Source organism: Meles meles, chromosome 5 (genome assembly GCF_922984935.1).
Source record: "Meles meles chromosome 5, mMelMel3.1 paternal haplotype, whole genome shotgun sequence".
NCBI lineage: Eukaryota > Metazoa > Chordata > Mammalia > Carnivora > Mustelidae > Meles > Meles meles.
Window position 1 is genome coordinate 54,432,114 of NC_060070.1, and position 21,007 is coordinate 54,453,120.

Here is a 21,007-nt window from a genome sequence, read left to right on the forward strand (position 1 = left end):
CTTTGGTATAAGCTGGCATGAGGTCCGGATACTTCATACCCATCACCAGTACCGGAAAAACAAGTATATGACCAGATGGGAGTACATTGACCAAATGTTAGCTCCATCATAACTAGGAAATTCATCACTTAGTAGTGATACATCCATTATGTAATGAGATCAGTAGTCAATATGATGTAAAACCTATAAACAGGTGATTTTCTCAAGAGTTCAACAAGGTGCTGAAGTTTTGCTGAGAAACCAAAAGAACAACACTGACCCCACCAACCTGGCTCATATGATTGGTAGTCTGGATGTCATAGGAGTTGAAATTTAACTCCTATAACATTTCACCTTTGGTGTGAATACCTTAGATCGAAAAGCCCAGCCCAGCACCATGTGAGTTCCCAACTATGTGTTTCTGTATAAACTGAATCACTTGATGGAAAATAGGAACTCACTAATAAAGGCTGTTTTGTCGATTACACATAGGGTTATAATTAGGATGGGGAAACTAGATTTGAATACTTCTTTGAGAGCATAAACAGAAAACTTTAAATTTTCCTTGACCTCATGTACAGTGAAACAGGCTAAGTGCCCCACGTTATCTTGATTCGAAAGTGCTCAGAATCTTTTCTACTTAGATAAAGCAATTTTTATGTAGTTAATATTAGCACAAATCCGTTTTCTGCTTGCCTGCTTCCTAGCAACCTGAAGCAGAGTATCTGCTTGCCAATCTGCTTTTGATAGAAAATAAGAACAAAATACCCAGTGAATTTGCCAATAGCCCCGAAGAGATGGGAATGTGTTCAATAAGCTTTGTGTTGATTTTGTGAGGCTGGCATATGATTTACGTTGTCAACCGTCTGACCTTGCCGCATTCTACCACAGGCCAGGGAAGATGTGATCCACATGCTGAAGACAGAGAAAACCAAGCCCGAGGTTCTAGAGGCTCATTACGGGTCTGCAGAGCCAGAGAAAGTGCTGCGAGTCCTGCACCGAGATGCCATCCTGGCCCAGGAGAAGTCTATAGGAGAAGATGTCTATGAGAAACCAATTTCAGAGGTAAAAATATGACATCAGCAAGTTCCCGTATGTAAGGGTACCTCCGAGAGATGGCTTCATATTCTCCATTTTCCATGCTTTAACATTTTCTTTCAAAGGCAAAATTTTTATCAAAATTTTTATGAAAATTCTAGTATAGAATTAAAGTGTAATGAAATAATTCATGAATTACAATGGATACATTGCAATGATAAGAATTTTGGAAGTATTTCCTTAAAAATACTTAAAGCCTGCAATATATTTCTCATGTGATTACACTAATTACATGCTCTTGCAGTCTGTTATTCTTTTATTTCTCTAGGAGATGATGTGTAAAAATTTGAAGCAGTCATCAGTTTTGGCATTGAGTTGTCAGGATCATTATCAAAGCGGTTGCCTGAAATTAAATGGATTATTGATGTTGTATTGATGAACATTTATTTTATTATTGATATTTATAAAGGGACTGTTTTTGTATATTACAGACTCTGTCACGGTTAAAATGGTCTCATGTAAGTAGCTAAAATACAGTAGTTGAGGCAAAATGCTTAGGGCAATTTTTTAAGATGAAAGGAAATCTAATAGGATTATATTTAATCACTTTTCTATAAGATTGTGTTAGGAACTATCTGCAATGTTATTAATTTCTCATGAGACTACATGTTAAAAGAAGTATTCTCACATTTTAGTAGAAGTTTGAGGCTGAATTAGGGAAACAGTTGCTAGATTACCCATACTGACTTCAGAATTCACGTAAAAAAAATTCAGAGACGTGAAATTAGTACAAATTAAAAATGAAGCAATTTATCATAATAGAAAAATAATGACATAATATAAAAGATAATATATTATCGTATGTCAAGCCTTTGTAGAAGCTTATTTTGACAGATCTCAGATAAGATCCACTTTAGACAGTATTCACAGCACACTGATGGTCCTGTAATTATCCTAATTTCTGCAACAAGGAATAGCTGGAGCTCTTGTTTTAATCTTTGCCTAAAATGTTAAGAGATGACTTATGATGGGATGCAGTCAACTGGCTGGATCCACTTGCATGTCTGAGAGCCACGGTTACCAACTGCCTATGGTTTTGGGCGGATCACTTTAGCTCCCTAACCTTACTTCCTTCTCTGTCAGATGGAAGTAATGACAATACATATCTCCTAGAGCTGTTGTAAAAATTAAATGAAGCAATGCCCATAAAGCTCTTAATACAGTGTCTGGTATATATCGAGTACTCACCAAATACTAGCCATGGCATTTGCTGGGTGATATTGTGATATTCACTCATACCTTTAATCAGTTCCAAACTTGGAGGGGTTTGAGGAGTGAAAGACATAATGAGGTCAAAATATTCATTAAATATTCTTATGATAACCCCCTGGATCGGAGAACTCAGTTTGGATAAATGATACCATTTAGGTTTCCGAATTCTTTTCTCTCAAGTTAGAGCTTGGGATGACCCCTTAAAGGAGAGGTGGGTCTGAAAGCACACACTTTTGCTCGAAAGCACTGCCTCTAACCCAGTGAGCTCTATGGAAAGTACACAAAGAAAGGAGTTTCTGACCTACCTTCAGAAAGTAGGCCTAACCCAAGTGTTCCTATCTCATGGACAAAGGGGCAGAGCAGAAAAACACCCACACTGTGGGTGGTCCTTTTAGAACTGGCTTAGCTAAACATGACTTTTGGTTTCTTTCTCCCCTCAACTCACAATCTGAAGAGTATTCCTCACTTGGGGAGGAGAGAGTGTGGAGGTAGAGAGGAGGACAGAAGCTACTTTTCCCATACTGACAAAATAGTAAGGTCTTGCTTTGTGAGAAAAATAGAATGCTAGAAAGAGAAAAGATTTATCTTCTACCATCTACAAATTGGGGGTTTCCTAACCCTTTGGACTTAACAATCAAGTTGTCATTACCCAGGAGCAGAAGTCCTTCTTCTGACTTCATGAGGACCGGTCCCAATACAATCACTGTTGCATTAGCCTCTTGGGACCATGAGTGAATAGTATAGCTCTTATTCTTAGAAGCCATGCTGCATCTCAAGCCCAAAAGTCACTGCTCATTTTAATTTCCATACCAAATTAGGCCCAGCTAGGTTATCCAATAGAACTCATCAGAGGTTCGGCAATGAACCTCATGTGGTGGACCCCCTCTGCCTTGCCAAATGTCTGAGGAGAAATTAAGCAGCAAATATTAAATCTCCCTGAGCTTCTTTGTGAATTAAAGTCCAGGATATGAAAGTTCATAATTCTTTAGCAAAATTCTGAAGAAATCAAGATTTCAGTATCTTTCCTTCCCAAATTCTTCTTCTGCTTAGCCTTAGCCAGAAGGATCTTAATCTTAAGCTTTTTCTTTCTTTTTTTTTTTTTAAAGGTTTTATTTATTTATTTGACAGAAATCACAAGTAGGTAGAGAGGCAGGCAGAGACAGAGGGAGGAAGCAGGCTCTCTGCTGAGCAGAGAGCCCAATTCGGAGTTTGAACCCAGGACCCTGAGATCATGACCTGAGCTGAAGGCAGAGGCTTTAACCCACTGAACCACCCAGGCACCCCAATCTTAAGCATTTTCAAAGTTTAACTAATATATCTTAAGTTCCCCCATCCCCCTTTTATCGAAGAGTCTAAAGAATTATTAGAACACAGTTATCATAATACCAACCTCACATGCATAAATATTAAAAATACAAGAAAAGGCCAGTTTACCTCAAGCAAAATGACTCAGCATAATGCAGGCCCATGTTACTCTTAGGGAGACCAAAGGAGAGACTTAGGCAATGTCTAAGGGAAGGAAGGCAGGTAGAGAAAATCCTTTAATTACCACAGGATTTCTATCAGTCTGGGGAAGTTACCTTCTGTGTTCTATTTTATATGGTCTCCCTCAGTGATAGAAGTAAAATCAAGGAGTTATGAGCCTGCTAAGAGGATCCTTTGTTTAAGACAATTCTTACCTACGTTCATATCCTTGAGTTGGATAATCCTCTCTGATAGATGAGTCTTTTCTCATCTCACTCTATCCATGTTTGAGCTGTTTATGTTACTGTCCTGCCTGAATCCCCTGATGTTTGTCTCATCTTTCCTTCAAACTCTACATCTCCAAGTTTCTCAAATGTGTTCTCTCAGGACCCATCTATTTTAGCTGATGCCCTGAATCTCACCAAATAATGCTTCAAATGTTCTACCTTGATCTTCTCAGAATTTAATTCTTAAATCTGTCTATATGTTATGTATCGACCTTGGGTAATGGTTGCAGTCTTCAAGAGAATGGCTCCCAACTGATCTCATGAAGAACTACCTGCAGTTTTACAGCACATTCCCCAGACATTTTCTGGATCCCAACCCTTTTCGTGGGGGGACTCGCATGGCTCTGTTCTCTGTGCTTGCCTTTCTCTACGTCCTCTGGTCATTCATTTTGATTCACTAATGACTAATATATGTCCCTTCTTTATAGCCCTATTTTTAAGAGTACTTAGATCCATTTCTCTTTTGTGTAAGTCCAGTTTAGTCTTTAAGACTTTATGTTTCCTCTTTAGCAGACTTAGATTAAATTTAGTTTCAGTAGATCTCTCTCTCCCTAAATCTCTTAATATTTCTCCAGTTAGCCTTTTGCTGATACAGAGCTAAAAATCACTTCCTAAACCATGATTCTTTTGTCTAAAACATGCTGACATTTCTCTCCACCTCAAACCCTTAAGCCTCTTCTCTATCAACTTGCTTTAGTAGAATAAGACTTGCAGGTATATTCTCCTTTTGGCCTTCGGTGTTACAACGATCTCATTTAATTTTCCTTCCACCTCTGTCCAAGTGGGAGATGTATTTCTAAAGTAACAGGTTCCCATTTCACTTTCACTATTCATTAATAAAGGCAACTGTTCCTCAGTGATGGAGCCACAGTTTGGATCCCGAAAACCAAAAGTCATGGACACAGTGTACATGATTAATGAATTGACAGAGCCCATTGTTATGGGAGGTGGTCTTCAGAGGCTTTAGACAAGTCACAAAGATCCAAGAGAGAGAGGTTAGCCTACCTAAGTTCTCTCCTGGGAGCTCTATGTAGTTCCAAACAAAATAACAAGGAACAGGGTCTCGTACAGCTGATTGCTTGCTACCTATGTTGGTTCTTACATCTAGAATTTAAAATTAAAAGCGAGATCCTCAGGCATGAATGCTTTATTGCTAAAGAGGAATTTGCTACCTCTGCATTTAAAGTCTGGGCCTGCAGTTCTATGTGAAAAACAGTGTGCACACCATTCTTTCCTTGCCTTAAGAGCTAAAAACACTGTCTTCCTGATTCCATAATCAGTGCTGGGGTCAAGCAGTGCTAGTGTAGCTAAGGGGAGCATGGCCACTGAGACCCCAGCAGCTGCTCCAGTGGGTGGGCCCCAGGACTGTAGCTGCTGAGAACAACAAACCTCAAAGGTCCCCATAGACAGGACATACTAAAGCTAAGGTCTACCTTTGATCTGGGCTGCCTCAGAACACTTCATATCAACATGAGCTGTTTTTCTCCACATACCCTCACAATGTCTTTTTTTCTGAGCATCTTAGCCATTCAGTTAATAATGCCCCCATCTTCCCTTCCGGAGTTCCTCGAAGGGATTGAGGGTAACTGCAGGAGTAGGATATATGAGTTAAAACATTTAGTTTTATTACTGGTCTGAATAGATAAATGAATACTACTGGGCTTTCTATTGCTTTCCCTCCAAGACTTTGGAGAAACCACCTGAAGGAGAATTTGGGCCTTCAGAGCACAGTGTACCATTTTATGTCAAAGTCAAAAAATAAGAAATGAAAAGGCTGAGCTGCTTATGCCTAGTTCCCTACTCCAAATATAACTTTCTTTTTTCTTTTTCCTTTCCCTTATGTTCATCTGTTTTGTTTCCTAAATTCCACATAGGAGTGAAATCATGTGGTATTTGTCTTTCTCTGACTGATTTATTTCATTTCATATTAGATGAAATGAGTCCATGTGACTCTAGCTCCAGCCATATTGCTGCAAATGGCAAAATTTCATTCTTTTTGATGACTGAGTAATATTCCACTGTGCATATGTCTTCTTTATCTATTTATCAGTTGATGGACACTTGGGCTTTTTCCATCATTTGGCTATTATTGATAATGCTTCCATAAACATAGGAGTGCATGTGTCCCCTTTGAATCAGTGTTTTTTTGTTTTTTTTTTTTTTGTCCTTTGGGTAAATACATAGTAGAGCAATTGCTGGGTTACAACTTTCAAATAAGTCACCCCTCCTTCTCAGAGGGGTGAGGGTACGAAGAAATAGGCAGAAGCTGCTTTCCAAATACTTTCAAAAGTGGGTCCTACTTCATGATAAAATAGAAAGGATCGAAAAAGGGAAAGAGTTGCTCTTTCTACATTGATGGTGAAGATGATGATGATGATGATGATATATTTTAGAAATGTTTGACAAATTCTATAATATATGATGAAAATCACATAGTAGAAAGATGGAAGAGTTACTGGGGAGAATAGTTTGTAATAGAGAGATATTCCAATGAAGGAAACCTCTTATATAAGCTGTCCTTTTAAGACTACAGAAATTTATCAGAACACTTAAAAGTACAATTGGCCAATCCCTAATGGTATCAAATATTATTTGCCACGAGTCAACCTGGGCTTCTCTACCATTCTGTGTAGTCACTGGCTCTTACACAAAGGGACAGAGATCTGGTCAGAAACACTGAGGATTATGTAGGCTGTATCTCTTTTATTTGGAGGCCCAGAAATGATCCCCACATACACCCCCTACAGACTTCACACAACTGTAGAGGGAACCTTGGACTTCCCTGTGACTGAGGGACAAACATGGAGAACCCAGGGAAAAAGCTCTGATGCTGATACCGTGTGGAATTATCCCCATTAAGTTTTAGCAAGTAGACTGTGGATTGAGAATGGATTTTAAATATGTTTCAACTAAAGCCATGGTTCTCAGTTAGGAGTGGGGGGTGGTGAAAGTGTTTTGCCCTCCAAAGGACGTTTGGCAACATCTGAGGGTAGGTTTATCACAGTTGGAAGTCGTACTACTGGCACCTGGGAGAGGGGCAGGGGCCAAGGAGGCTGCCACACCTCCTCCCATGCACAATACAGCCACCCAAAATTAAGAATGATTTGGCCTAAAATGTCAATAGTTCTGAAGTTGAGAAACCTTGAACTACAGTTTGAAGAGGACAGTAGGATAGGGAACTATCAATATTGCGAGAGTTGGTCCTGAACAAACATTTACTGAACACTTACTTACTTTGCTCCAGGCTCTGTGCTTGGCACTAGAAACAAAACACAATCAAGGCATTCTTTTTTTTTTTTTTAAGTCTGTGTAGTGCCTGACAATTTTTTAAAAAGATTTTATTTATTTGCTTGACAGGCAGAGATCACAAGTAGGCAGAGATGCAGGCAGAGAGAGAGGAGGAAGCAGGCTCCCTGCTGAGCAGAGAGCCCAATGCAGGGCTCGATCCCAGGACCCTGAGATCATGACCTGAGCTGAAGGCAGAGACTTCAGCCCACTGAGCCACCTAGGCACCCCTCAAGGCATTCTTTAAAGATCTTCTAGCCTGGTCAGAGAAATGGGCACAAAAATCCTATAATAGGGTGACTCAGTCGGTTAAGAATCCTACTCTTGATTTCAGCTCAGTTCATGATCTCAGGGTTGTGAGACCCAGCCCTGTGATTGTCTTCACCACTCAGCAGCACGTCTGCGTGAGATTCTCTCCTTCTCCCTCTGCCTCTCTCCTCCACCCACGGGTGCTCTCTCGCTCTCCCTCTCTCAAATAAATAAATTCTTTTTTTAAAAAGAAGTCCTACAATAATATTTGACAGAATCTCTTTTAGTCTGAGATACTTGCTCTCTGTAAGTCCTGAAATCCTCCCTATATTTAGCATCTCTTGAAGAGAGGGGACTGTGGAGACTTCCTATACTTTTCCTAGAAGTGCATGGAACTGCAAGTCTTAAAAAAAGATTGTGATGTTGATAATGACTTCCCAGGGGAGAAGTTTGGTACAGGTACATGCTGAGCTGTTAATTTTTCTGAGATGAGGAGGGCTGTCGTCCTCTTTCTAAGTATAGGGTTTTGTGCCATGTCACAGAAATAGTGAAAGAGCTTGTTCTTTCAAAAGCTTAGGAACCAGGACACCTGCTCACAGCAAAAGGGCCAGAAGGCCAGAAGTTACTATAGCCTTATTAGGGCAAGTGTAGAAAGCCAGCTGGCCTAGACAAAATGAGGGAATGGGGGATGGCAGAGAACACCAGACCCAATGTTCTCTCCTTCGGATAATAAATCAGTAGACCAATATAATATTTTGAGTCCTATGCAAATCAAATGAACTACTAAGCTCTTTCCCATGTTTGTTTACCCAGCTGGACAGACTTGAGGAAAAACAGAAGGAAACGTACCGGCGCATGCTAGAGCAGCTGCTGCTGGCTGAGAAGTGTCACCGACGCACAGTGTACGAGCTAGAGAGTGAGAAGCACAAACACACCGACTACATGAACAAGAGCGACGACTTCACCAACCTGCTGGAGCAGGAGCGGGAGAGGTAATGTGCACCATGCCATGAGCCGCACGGAGATGCCTGCCGTCCTTTCATCTCTGACCCTCTGGACAGGGAGCCCACTTTAGCCCAGGAATACCACAGATGGGTGCCCAGGTTCTGACTCCCATTTCTGAGTGGTTTCTGACCTGCATGGCTTGTAGAAAGTGAGACAGACTTTTACCTGCTATTGTCCATCTGAATATGTTTGGGTACCCCAAATTCCCTGTAGGAAGTTGAGACCATAAAGCCATACAGCTGAAAACAAACCCAAGGAGCTTATATAAGATCAATGAAGCACCTACATTCCAAAAGCCTCTCTACTAATTTCCTTCAATGGAAAATAATCTACTTTTACTTCCTGAATAAGTGGTTGACAAATCAGTAATCTTAACTATTTAAAATGAATCCTATTCATTCTTTTTTTAAAATAATTTTTATTAACATATACTGTATTATTAGCCCCAGGGGTACAGGTCTGTGAATCACCAGGTTTACACACTTCATAGCACTCACCATAGCACATACCCTCCCAATGTCCATAACCCCACCATCCTCTCCCTAACCCCCTCCCCCCAGCAAACCTCAGTTTGTTTTGTGAGATTAAGAGTTTCTTATGGTTTGTCTCCCTCCTGATCCCATCTTGTTTCATTTATTCCTTTCCTACCCCCTAACCTCCCATGTTCCTCTCAACTTCCTCATATCAGGGAGACCATACGACAGTTGTCTGATTGACTTATTTTGCTAAGTATAATACCCTCTAGTTCCATCCATGTGGTCACAAATGGCAAGATTTCATTTCTTTTGATGGCTGCATAGTGCTCCATTGTGTGTGTGTGTGTATGTGTGTGTATATATATATATATATATATATATATATACACACACACATATATATATATACACACACCATATCTTCTTGATCCATTCATCTGTTGATGGACATCTAGGTTCTTTCCATAGTTTGGCTATTGTGGACATTTCTGCTATAAACATTCGGGTGCATGTGCCCCTTTAGATCACTACATTTGTATCTGTAGGGTAAATACCCAGTAGTGCAATTGCTGGGTCATAGGGTAGCTTTATTTTCAACATTTTGAGGAACCTCCATGCTGTTTTCCAGAGTGGTTGCACCAGCTTGCATTCCCACCAACAGTGGAGGGGGGTTCCCCTTTCTCCACATCCTCGCCAGCATCTGTAATTTCCTGACTTGTTAATTTTTAATTTTAGTCATTCTGACTGGTGTGAGGTGGTATCTCTAAAATAAATCCTATTCATTCTTAATACCACAACAGAAACTCTTAATACTTGGTTGTATATAAATTACTAAATGACTAGATCTACCTGCTTTCTAAGGGTTACATAACTCTGGAAACTCAGTGTAAAAAAGCAATAACAAAACAACCCCAAATAAAACCTCAGCATGTTGAGCACTGATATCTGTCCTGACAGGTAATTCTCTCAGACCTGGCATCGCCATGTTTGAAGTCGAGACTCCAACTTGAAAAGCTTTGTAACTAACTCTCCTATAATCTCCAGTTTTGTTCAGCATCTTTTCAGCTTATTCTCTCCCTTTTCTTTCCTCTGCTGAATCGTTATGTCTGTGAATTCCACAGTCTTTGAAACCAGTGACATCCAATCCTCATGCTTTGAGTTACCAAGCGTGTCTGCTTCTGTGTTTAGGACTTGCAAATTAAGAGCCACTTGGGAACAGCTTTAGTAATCCCAGCTTTATTATTATTTAGTTATAAGAAAGAGATATGGTATTCCGAGGTTAATTTGCTTATAAGAAAAAGGTGTCATAGTAAGAGTAAATAAAAGCATGAAACAGCACAGGTTTTTGTTAAAGGTTTAAAAAATTATTGGTAATTTTTACTTATTGTTGGACTTGGCACATCCCTTGGGGAAGGAGAAGTGGAAAGGAGAACAAAGTTCTCTTTGCTTGTTGGAGTGTAATGTATGATACTCTTTATTTCTTTAGGCCTGTCTTCTGCTCCTGTAAGCTAAGGTTTATCAGCTTTGTGTTTGAACAATGGTCTAATTTGATATTATGGGGGTAACCAAGCACTGAGAATAAGCTCCACTCCCTCAGTCTCTGTGAACCTTCCAACCTCAAGCACAGATCTTGCAAACAAGGTTTTAGTGACAGTGTAAATTATGAATGTCTACAATAGCCCTCTAGTTAGGGGTTCTGTGTTAGAACGTGGTCAAGTAAAAAAGCAGCTGTTTATTTGATAGTGAATTCCTAAAAGATCTGAAATCAAATAATTTTAAAGAACACCTGTGTGAATCAATTGTTTTCCAGTCATGCTGTATATGATGTGGTTCAGAACCAGACACACCTGTCTCTTCTACAGTTTCCCACATAAGCTAAATGCCTGAGGTGGCACCAGTTCACTTACAGTTGTTGGTTTAATTATTTTTATTTATGTTTAAATTTTATTTAAATTCTACTAATTAACATATGGTGGATTATTCGTTTCTGAGGTGAAGGTCAGTGATTCATCAGTTGAATGAGGTGTGTAGCTGGGAGACTACTTATCCAGGCTGTTTCTTTTCCTTTCTTTTTTTGTCCTCCTAATTTCTGTGTTCCGTGAGAGTAATTGAAATAATAACACATGATGGAGAGCTTTATAGTTCACAAAGTACTTTTATATTCTACAATAAGCCCGTCCCAGATGTGTTTATTTACTTACTTCTTGTTGATCAACTCTAGATGAACAATTCCAATCCTCTGTACCCTTTTGGAGTTGTTTGATTTTACTAAAACAACTCCAGCAACCATTTCTCCTGAGCGAAGTGCTGTGTAGGTTTTTAAAATCAAAGTAAAAATTAAAAGAGAATTATCTTAAGATGCTTCTGGTATTTTGATCAGCAGCACTACTGGGATACATCAGCAAACTTTCCTGTTTTATATAAGAATTCTCTAGGAGAACTTTGATGCTTGCTCATATATCAAACCACCTTAAGGTTTTGAAATAGTATTTTTGACTTAACAGGTTATACTTGAGGGCTTTATATTTTTTTACTGTCAGTGTTTTCCCCCAGATCAGTCCTCTGACTGACCACCAGTGCACACACTGCGGTGGGCACACCCAGCCTGACACCCTCCTGCTAAAATTAAACACCCCCACTAGGACTCTGACAACTCAAGATGGCAGCCCTAAATTTCTCTACGATCTGAGGAGTCCACTGTGACATGCTTGCTGAGTTCCTAGGGGGCAGTGAAGCCTATAGGATTTTCTCAAAGGTCAAGCCCGGGATTCCTGCTGCCCTTTGGAAACTGCCCTGCTAAATCTGCTTTGGGTTAAATCCTCTTTTTGAAGTAAGCGGTCATAATTAGATCTACCTATGGGGGCTGGCAGTTGCTGACCCTGAGGCTTTCTTTCCCGTGGCCACGTCACCAGGGAGCCCCTCTGCACAAGGTCCCTCTGGCCTCAGCCAAGGCTCCGGGAGCTCCCAGCTTTGGCAGCACCTGCAGGAGATGCGGGGCCGCACCTAACTCGGAGCCAGCGTTTCTGAGCGCCAGTGGGAGTCCTCCTGTACACTGTTTCAAGTCCTTTGTTTCCTTCTTTGTTTTGCCCTCCCTCCCCTTCTCCAGAAAAGTCCCTTTTGCGGGGGAGGGGGGAAAGCCAAGAACTTTACTTCAGAGACATTTCCCTTTGTTTCTACTGTGAGCGTGAGTAAACGAAGTCAAGAAAGTGAGACTTGAGATAAGCTGAGTGGTTTGCTTCCTATAATCTCATCCAGCTTCTGGCACTGACCACGCAACTCTGCCGGCGGTCTCCGCCCTAGACAGCTTTTCATCTGGGGGTAGTGGGGTGAAGGGAGGGGTGCTGAACTAGGGAACTTTCCCCATGGGGTAGCATCTCGGCTTCATCCTCAGTAATTATCCTGCTAGAGTTTTTCTTTTCCTGCGGAAAAAATGGTTAAAGATAACAAAAGGGACCCAGGAATGCTGGATCCTTAGCAGGTGTTGATAAGTAACCCAAATTCAGATATTTGGTGAGACCAGGAATCTGACGCTCAGAGCCCTGCCAAGGACTTATGAGATCAGCCCTTTTAAGTCCTTGATTCTGTGGGTGGAGAAATTGAGGCCCAGAAAAATTATCTAGCTCAACTCAGATCACAGTGCACAGGGGTCTAGCACTTTTGTGCAAATGAGTCCCTTGTGCAAAATGGCTTGGGTTTTTGTTTTTTTTTTTCCTCTCTCTGTGTGTGGGCTCCCTACCTCCATGCTCTTATGGCCAAACTATGACATAAACTCTTAAAAGACAGAAAGATGGTTATTGGCAGGATATAAACAGGGATATTCAGGCCAGTGGTGTCCTGTGAAGATAGGAGAAGCTTTGAGATAGCCTCTCTTGGAAGCAACAGCCCGGGGCCGTGTTTGGAGCTATGTTTGAATAGCACACACAATGCTCTGCTTTGGTTGGATTCTGTTTGGGGTAGTCATGATGGGGGGCTGATGATGGTTATGAGGGGGCTAAATAAAGCCCCCCTTCAAGCTTCCTCCTTGATATTGCCACTGACCTAGACCCTGTAAGTATAAAAATAATAGAAGCATAAATTATTTTTAACTTTCAGGAGTTTTCAATTGATCTTATATAAAAATTCCACAAATTAAAAACCTAAAATGGGCAATATATTGTTCTGGGCTTCCTTTATTCTAAGTCAACAGACAGTGATCATCATTTATTGCCATCATTTACTGCATACTTATTTCTACAAAGAGTCATATTCCCAAATTAAAAAGAGGAAAATACCATGAAGAAAATGCATTGCTTAACTAGTACTGTTAGTAATCAAGATGAAAATATACTTCATTGCATTAGTTAAGACTGGGTAAAGAAAGCTCCCTTTCTAAATGCTGTATTATTTGGTCCATATTTTAAGTCATGTTGACCTTTAATGGCTTAATTCTGAGCACATGAGATCACCTTCAGCGTTTATATTCATTCTCTGTCTGAACTGCAAGACTTGGGATTTTAATCTTAAACTTCACAAGGGCTGCTTCAAGAATGTCAAAATAGAGAGAACACAGTTACATCAAAAGTGGTCTGAAACTTAAAATATTTGAGGTGTGTGTATGTGTGTGTGTGTGTGTGTGTGTGTGCGTGCGCGCATGCACTAATGTAATGACGTGGGGGAGTTCTGTCTAAATCTATAACTGTAGATATAGATTTTAAAGCTTTTGGCTTCTATAGGCTCAGCCGTGACTACATAAATAATTACATCATCATCTAATATTGCAGTAAGACTTCCAAGCATAAGTTCATTTTTTTAAAAGTACAAATCAGCATCTCAAGAGAAATCTCTTAACTTATGAAGCAGAGAATGCAGGAGCAGGGACTTGAATGGAAGGGAAGCTTTCAAGCCCTATATTGGTCAACAGGAAGGGGAATGGGCTTTGCCCAGTGGATTGTGGGACAGGCTGCACTATTTCACTCGCCTATGCTGGGAAATGACCAGTCAGATCAAGTTCTCAAAAAGATTCTCTAGTCGCCTGGAATCCTGGGAAATAATCCTAGCCCACTTTGTAGAAAAGAAATTCACACTTGGTTCCCTGGCATCATGCCTGCTGAGTCTTTTCTTAGATTTAGATGGCTTATCTTTAAAATATGGCAATAAGGGGCACCTGGGTGGCTCAGTGGATTAAGCCACTGCCTCCGGCTCAGGTCATGATCTCAGGGTCCTGGGATCGAGCCCCACGTCGGGCTCTCTGCTCCGCAGGGAGCCTGCTTCCTCCTCTCTCTCTGCCTGCCTCTCTGCCTAGTTGTGATTTCTCTCTGTTAAATAAATAAAATATTTAAAAAAAAATATGGCAATAAAACGGGCTTTTCTCACTGGTAGCTTGGAGAGTCATAATAAGGCACTTTGTAGGGAAAGATTGCAATGATGTGTAAAAAGATCAAGTCTTATCAAGCAGAAAGTAATCAATAGATGGAACATATTAGCAAAAAACAAGTGAGCCTGCTTCTCTGTGCTTAACACCCTGCTAGATGCTATTGGATAGCAGAGTTAGCTTTTATTGACTTCCCTGGTCCTTGCAAAACTATATAATGCATAATTACTATCCCTATTTGGCACATAGAGAAACAGACAGGGTAAGTTCCTTCTACCAAGATTACTACCAATAGTTAATTGGAAGAATCAATGTTTGAACTGAGTTTACAGTAAAATATAATAATCTTCTCTACTTCCAAGTTCTTACCTTCTGATTAAAGTGAATGCTTCATTTCCCCAATGCATGGAGGAAAAGATGACTTGGAAAGTTGGCCAGTGACTTTGTGGACTGTACATCCATTCTGTTGCAGATTCAGAATTTGAGTAACAGAACTTAAATTGGTTGTGAGTTATGTCACTTACTATCAGTATCCTACTGGTCAAGAAAACTGCTGGGAATGAACAGTTTTTAAGAAAGGAGAGGAATTAGAATTCAGAGACTCAATCAGAGAAGGAGTAGGTTTTACAGTTGATTTTCTGAAAGAATGCCAGGATCCAATTCTTCCTTCCAATTCTTCTTACTCTTGAAATATGCAAATCCCACTTCCTATGCGCAAATGTGATTGAAATGAAAGGAGCTGAGGTGCCGTTGTGTTATTCATAGCTCACAGCAGGATATTTGCATTGGAGGGTGGGATAAGTCAGGATGGTGTAAAGGAAGTGATGTTACATCTTAAAGGGACCAGGCAAGTGGCAACTCAAAAAGATAGTTTCCTAGGGTTGCAAAGTTTGGAGTTAGAAGAAGAGTTGATCCTTTGAATAGACCCAGGATAGTAACATATCTACTTTCTTTAATGTAGAAGTGGGAGCATATCTCTCCTCCTGAAGTAGGCACTCCCTGGGTTAACTATGACTCGGCCCATTAAAAATGCCCTTGGGGTTCATTTCACCAGATCCCACTGTACAAAAATGCTGGGTCTTGGGTGGATGTGATCTTCCCAAACTTCATAGCACCCTCATTCTCAAGGTCATTGAGTTAGCAGCCTCTGATCTAAGACTCTTCAGTCTTAGTAATATAACTTCAACAGTCATGCCTAGGAAACACAGGTTATCTGATCAACAAAATTTTCTGATTAATCAAAGGTTATGATGTAAATTAACTTACTTTTGTTGTTACGGAAAATATTCTCAAATGCATTTTACTTCCCTTTAGAAATTTTTAAATATACCACAAAATCATATTTGATGATTCAGGATCTTGTAGTGCTGTTACCTGGATGGCTCTGTACTTTACAACCTCAGAGCCTATTAGATTATATTTAAATCTGAATGTTCATTACTGTTGCATTTTACTATAGGTAAGGATGGTAAGATATTTTCTAGATCTAAGGGCTTAACCTGGCAAGCTGAGAGTTTTAGTTGAATATATAGATAAATAGATACATAGATGTAGATAGATAGATAGATTTTATTTTTAAGTAATCTCTAACCCAATCCAGTGTGGGGCTCGAACTCACAACCCCTGAGATCAAGAGTCACATGCTCCACCTACTGAGGCAGCCAGGCATCCCAAGAAGGTTTCTAATTGTTGGGTCCCTCAATAATGGGTCTGTGGTCAAAGGAGCGAGACTGACACAAAGGTCAAGCAAAACTTTATTTCACACCAAGCACCAAGAATCAAATCCACCGTCAAACAGACCCGTCAGAGCTGCCCCTTACAGAGAGGACGACCCCTCCCTGCCTCATAGACTAAATTTTATAGAGCAAAGGCCATGTGGTTGGGCCTGGCCACACACAGGTGGCAAATGAGATTGTAACATACAGAGAAAGCTGCATAGTCATGCTAGGTCACACACAGGTGGCCAATTGAACTACAATTCACCCCATATTAGCTATTTGAACTAGCCTATCACCTTAGTCAGAATTGGCACCAAAAGGCACCCAAAAGACAGGGCCCACACTCCTTGGTAGCTAGGGAGACAGTCTGTGCGCTTTACTGATTGGATGTCTCCACCTGACCTGACTCATCCCTGCATTCAGGCCGTTATCTCCATCTGACCTGACCCACCGTTGTATTTGAGCTTTGCTACCTGGGACTGGTTTCCCGGACTTGCTTTTAAGTAAGTTCCCCTGGGGGGGCAGGGTCAATTTAAGTTTTACTGCATAAAGAACAAAATGGCTGTTCAACTGGGGTGGGGCTGCTCTGGCTGAACAGGCTCTTACACTAATATTATACAAAGGGGTGGCCACTAGAAAGGAAAAGCATTCAAAGAGAGGGCTTGAGAAATAATGCAGAAGAAATACACTTTACTGTTTCAAGTTTTTTAACACATAAGACTTCCTTGGTCCTTGGGGCACCTGGGTGGCTCAGTGGGTTAAAGCCTTGGCCTTCGGCTCAGGTCATGATCTCAGGGACCTGAGATTGAGCTCCGCATTGGGCTCTCTGCTCAGCAGGGAGCCTGCTTCCCACCCGCCCCCACTCTGCCTACTTGTGATCTCTGTCTGTCAAATAAATAAATAAAATCTTAAAAAAAAAAAAAAAAGATTTCCTCAGTCCTAGTATTTGCTATCCCTTATTCTGGAAAAGTCCCAGGAGAAGGAAGAATGGAGGACAGTATTTGGAATTTAAATATGAGAGATAAAGAGTAAGAGCCCAGTAATGGGAGTTGATCAGGTTGTCAGAGTTTCTCTAGATCTGAACTGATCATTTTGTTGTTCTCTTTCAGAAAGTTTTCAGACAATTACCAGATTGTTCCTGAAACTCTAAGTACCTGATTCACTGAAGAGGCTTCTTCTGAGAGAAATAGAGGCAACTCCTTTCATATAATCATCATTCTTTCTTTTTTGTCATATGACTCTGTCAATGCTGGTCACAACCACTTAGACCAGATTCAACTGTCCTGAACAGTGGTCACAAAGGTCTCAACTCAAACACCTTCAGTGTCAGGCAGTAACTGAGAGAAGCAGATTCAGCCCCTCAGCAAACACTGCATGAGTCGGGGGGATTGCTAGGCTGGAGACAGCAAGCTCTGACTACCAGGGAAAGTCACAGTTCGGTTCAGGTGATTGATTCAGTTTTAGGTTATGGATTCTGTTGCCACGTTTTTGCCAGTTCTGATTTTTTAGGAAAAGACAAAATTCTGATTTTAGTAAAATCTTTCAGTTTTTCAATGTTGACTCAAAGTTATAAAACAATGTGCGGTGAGCAGAATTCATCTCTTGGCTATTTATTCTCTAATGTGGCTAGTCAGACATGAAGGACATTTAGACCTGTAAGGTAGCCTGGTATGAAAACACTGCCAAATAGTGGGCTCTGTTTAATGAGTACCCACTAACTCATTGAGACACTTTCTTGAGGCATATGAAACAGAAGGGCGTAAAGACAATGGAAGCCAAGAAAAAACCAGCAGAGACAGAGAATTTCTAAGAGTAAAGCATAGCCATATCACGGGACTGGGGTTTCAGTGGACACCTGCATTTGAGAGGATGACAAGCATTGAGGCACACTCATTGCTATTCAGTTGCTAGAACGTTAGGTGTATACCACAAAAGGATGTATAATATTCCACTTCTCTCTAGGCCTGACTGGCTGTGGAGACAGTTTTCTACATTAACTTACACTGGAGTATTCTTACTAATAACTCCTATCTTCTTAGATAGTCCAAGTGAGCCTGTCCCTTACAACCTCAAAGACTGAGTAATTCAATTTTAATATTGTTACAGCTTGGACATTTTCATTTGCCTATGTTCATATATAAAAACTTACTACAGGGGGGCGCCTGGGTGGCTCAGTGGATTAAGCCGCTGCCTTCGGCTCAGGTCATGATCTCAGGGTCCTGGGATCGAGCCCCGCATCAGGCTCTCTGCTCCACAGGGAGCCTGCTTCCTCCTCTCTCTCTGCCTGCCTCTCTGCCTGCTTGTGATCTCTCTCTCCGTCAAATAAATAAATAAAATCTTAAAAAAAAAAAAAAAAAAACTTACTACAGGATTATAATCAAGTTGGGTTTTTTTTAAAGATTTTTATTTATTTATTTGACAGACAGAGCTCACAAGTAGGCAGAGAGACAGGGAGAGAGAGAGGGGAAACAGGCTCCCCGCTGAGCGGAGAGCCCGATGAGGGGCTCGATCCCAGGACCCTGAGACCATGACCTGAGCCGAAGGCAGAGGCTTTAGCCCACTGAGCCACCCAGGCGCCCCTATAATCAAGTTTTTAAACTTACTTTTTTCTGTTACCCTGTGTCCTGTTCTTATTTGAATAGCCAGTTAAGAGCAACCACTGCCTCGAGGACATGCTGCCACTGCTGAAAGCGAGAAGTCAATATCTTGTCTTTGGATTTCAGAAGCAAAGATCTAGGTATAGCCTTGGAAAGATTATGTAATCAAGTGAATCCAGTTTTTATCACCCCTCTTCTTCTCTGTTAGATCAGATGCTTGGAGAAACAAGAAGGCAAGAGCCATCTATGTTATTTTTGGGAGGAGATAGTGCAAAAGAAGAGGCTCTCTGTTCTGAGCTTTTTGGGGGGAGTAGAGGGTGGAGAGAAGGAAGGTGAAGAGTAATAGAAACTGCAGATAGATGTGGTATGGAGAATTTGAGAGTAAAGCGATTACTAGTTGGAGTCCAAGGGAGTCATAGTTTGCTTGGGCTATCATAACTAACAGACTAGATGGTGTAAAGAACAGGAATCTATTTTCTCACAGTTCTGGAGGCTGGAAGTCTGAGATCTGGTTTCCAGAATGGTTGGATTCTGGTGAGGTCTCCCTTTGTGGTTTATAGATGGCCACCTTCCCACTGTATGCTCGCGTGGCCTTTCCTCTGTACAGGCACATGGAAAGAGAGAGATCTTCTTACAGGGCCTCTAATCCTATTGGAGTAGAACCTTACCCTTATGACTTACTAACTGTTATTACCTCCCAAAAGCTGCATCTCCAGATATAGTCACATTGGGGGTTAGGACCTCCATATATGAATTTTGGGGGGACACAATTCAGTTCATAGCAAAAAGCATGGCAAAACTTGTGGCTCTCCTTCTGATAAATAATTCAGGATAAAATGAAGTAAAAATTGGTATCCCTAAGCAACCCTAAAAGAATATCTAGATTTTCCCCATGTGACTAAATGAAGTATGGCTGGCCATGAGGATAGAAGTGTGACTTTTTTAGATCAGCAATCTGAGTAGATTGATACCAGACACAAGAGAGCCCAGGGTGCATCTCCAAGAATGCCATTATGGAAGAATGATGACTAGCTGGCCTTTTGCCCACCTTCTTGATGGTCACAGAATGTAATCTCAAGCACAGAAATGGGGTCCTGAAGTTCTAGAATTAACTCAGGAGACCATGACTTGACTGAGGAATCTTTAAATGTATTAAGGGAAACCAGACTTGACTGAATTTACACAGATTGAACTATGATGAAGTGTAATAGGAACCCATATTAGAAAAATGAAGATAATTGTATTTCTTGAGCATATAAGTTTGAGGCCTGCAATCAGTATGCCCATTATCAGTGAAACAATCTGTATGTGTGCTAAAGAGAAATCCTGTTGGTTCTAGAGTACAAATAGTTTGTGACCTCTAGAGGATCATCTGAGCTAAGTCTAACCTCTTCAGCTATGGTTAACTTCTCCCTGGGTTGCTCTAGCTACAGGATGTAAGAGCCCCTCAAAATAGGGAACCAGGAGTCAGTTGTTTTCGTGTCTTATAAATTTCATTTGGAAATGTATTTTCATTTCAATGAAATAAAATGTATTTCATTTCAAATTTGACTCTGCCACTTCCTGGTCTAGAAGCTTAAGACAGGTTATCTGACCCCTGTGATTCTGTTTCTTCATCTATAGAGTGGGTATAACTGAATACCTATCTCATAGAGCTGCTTAAGTTTATGAGATAATGAATATAAAGCCCTTCCCACAAAGCATAGCACAAAATACCTAAAAGTAAACATTTCTTCTTCTCACCTATGTATTGAACACTAAAAGGAAAGCTGTGCAAGTGTCACTAAATCACAATGTACAGTTTATCCAGCTAAGACACACTGAAAAAAATGCAATGTACTGGGAAAGCAAATTCTTCTGTTGTTTAGGCAGAGGTAATTGTGTATTTAGATTGTAGGTAGATGTAGGAAAACTAAAAACCTACAGCAAACAGAGAATTCAGTAAAGTGAGTTGACAAAGCATAAAACTACATAGACTCAAGGGTCAAAAATCTATAGTTTTCTTATTTCCAAATGAGAATATAAACTACATTAAATATAAACTATCTAGAAATAAAGTTAAGAATGTGAGAGATGGTAAATGCTACCTGGAGATATGAAAAAGACTGGGATCAATGGAAAGACTTTACCATACTCTAGAACTGGGAACCCAACATCATTAAGATGTTGCCTTGTTTTAATACATGAGTTTAATGTGATCACAATAAAAATATCATCAGGATTTTTCTCAAGGTATGGGAACTAAATGAAGTGATTCTAAAGGTCATATAAATAATACACAAGCAAG

At 40.5% G+C, this 21,007-nt stretch overlaps 1 protein-coding gene across 4 annotated transcripts in view; it reads left to right on the top strand.

Annotated features, from left to right (window-relative positions):
• The window catches only part of FILIP1 (filamin A interacting protein 1), a 190,871-nt gene that overhangs the window by 115,096 nt on the left and 54,768 nt on the right, over positions 1-21,007 (top strand). For all 4 annotated transcript variants that reach the window (XR_006818368.1, XM_046005740.1, XM_046005741.1 and 1 more), the window contains exons 3-4: positions 871-1,044; positions 8,388-8,566. Coding sequence is in view for 3 of the 4 variants with exons in the window: in XM_046005740.1 (XP_045861696.1) it covers positions 871-1,044; positions 8,388-8,566 (353 nt within the window). In the remaining variant the exon portion in view is untranslated. The remainder of the gene's footprint in view (positions 1-870; positions 1,045-8,387; positions 8,567-21,007) is intronic.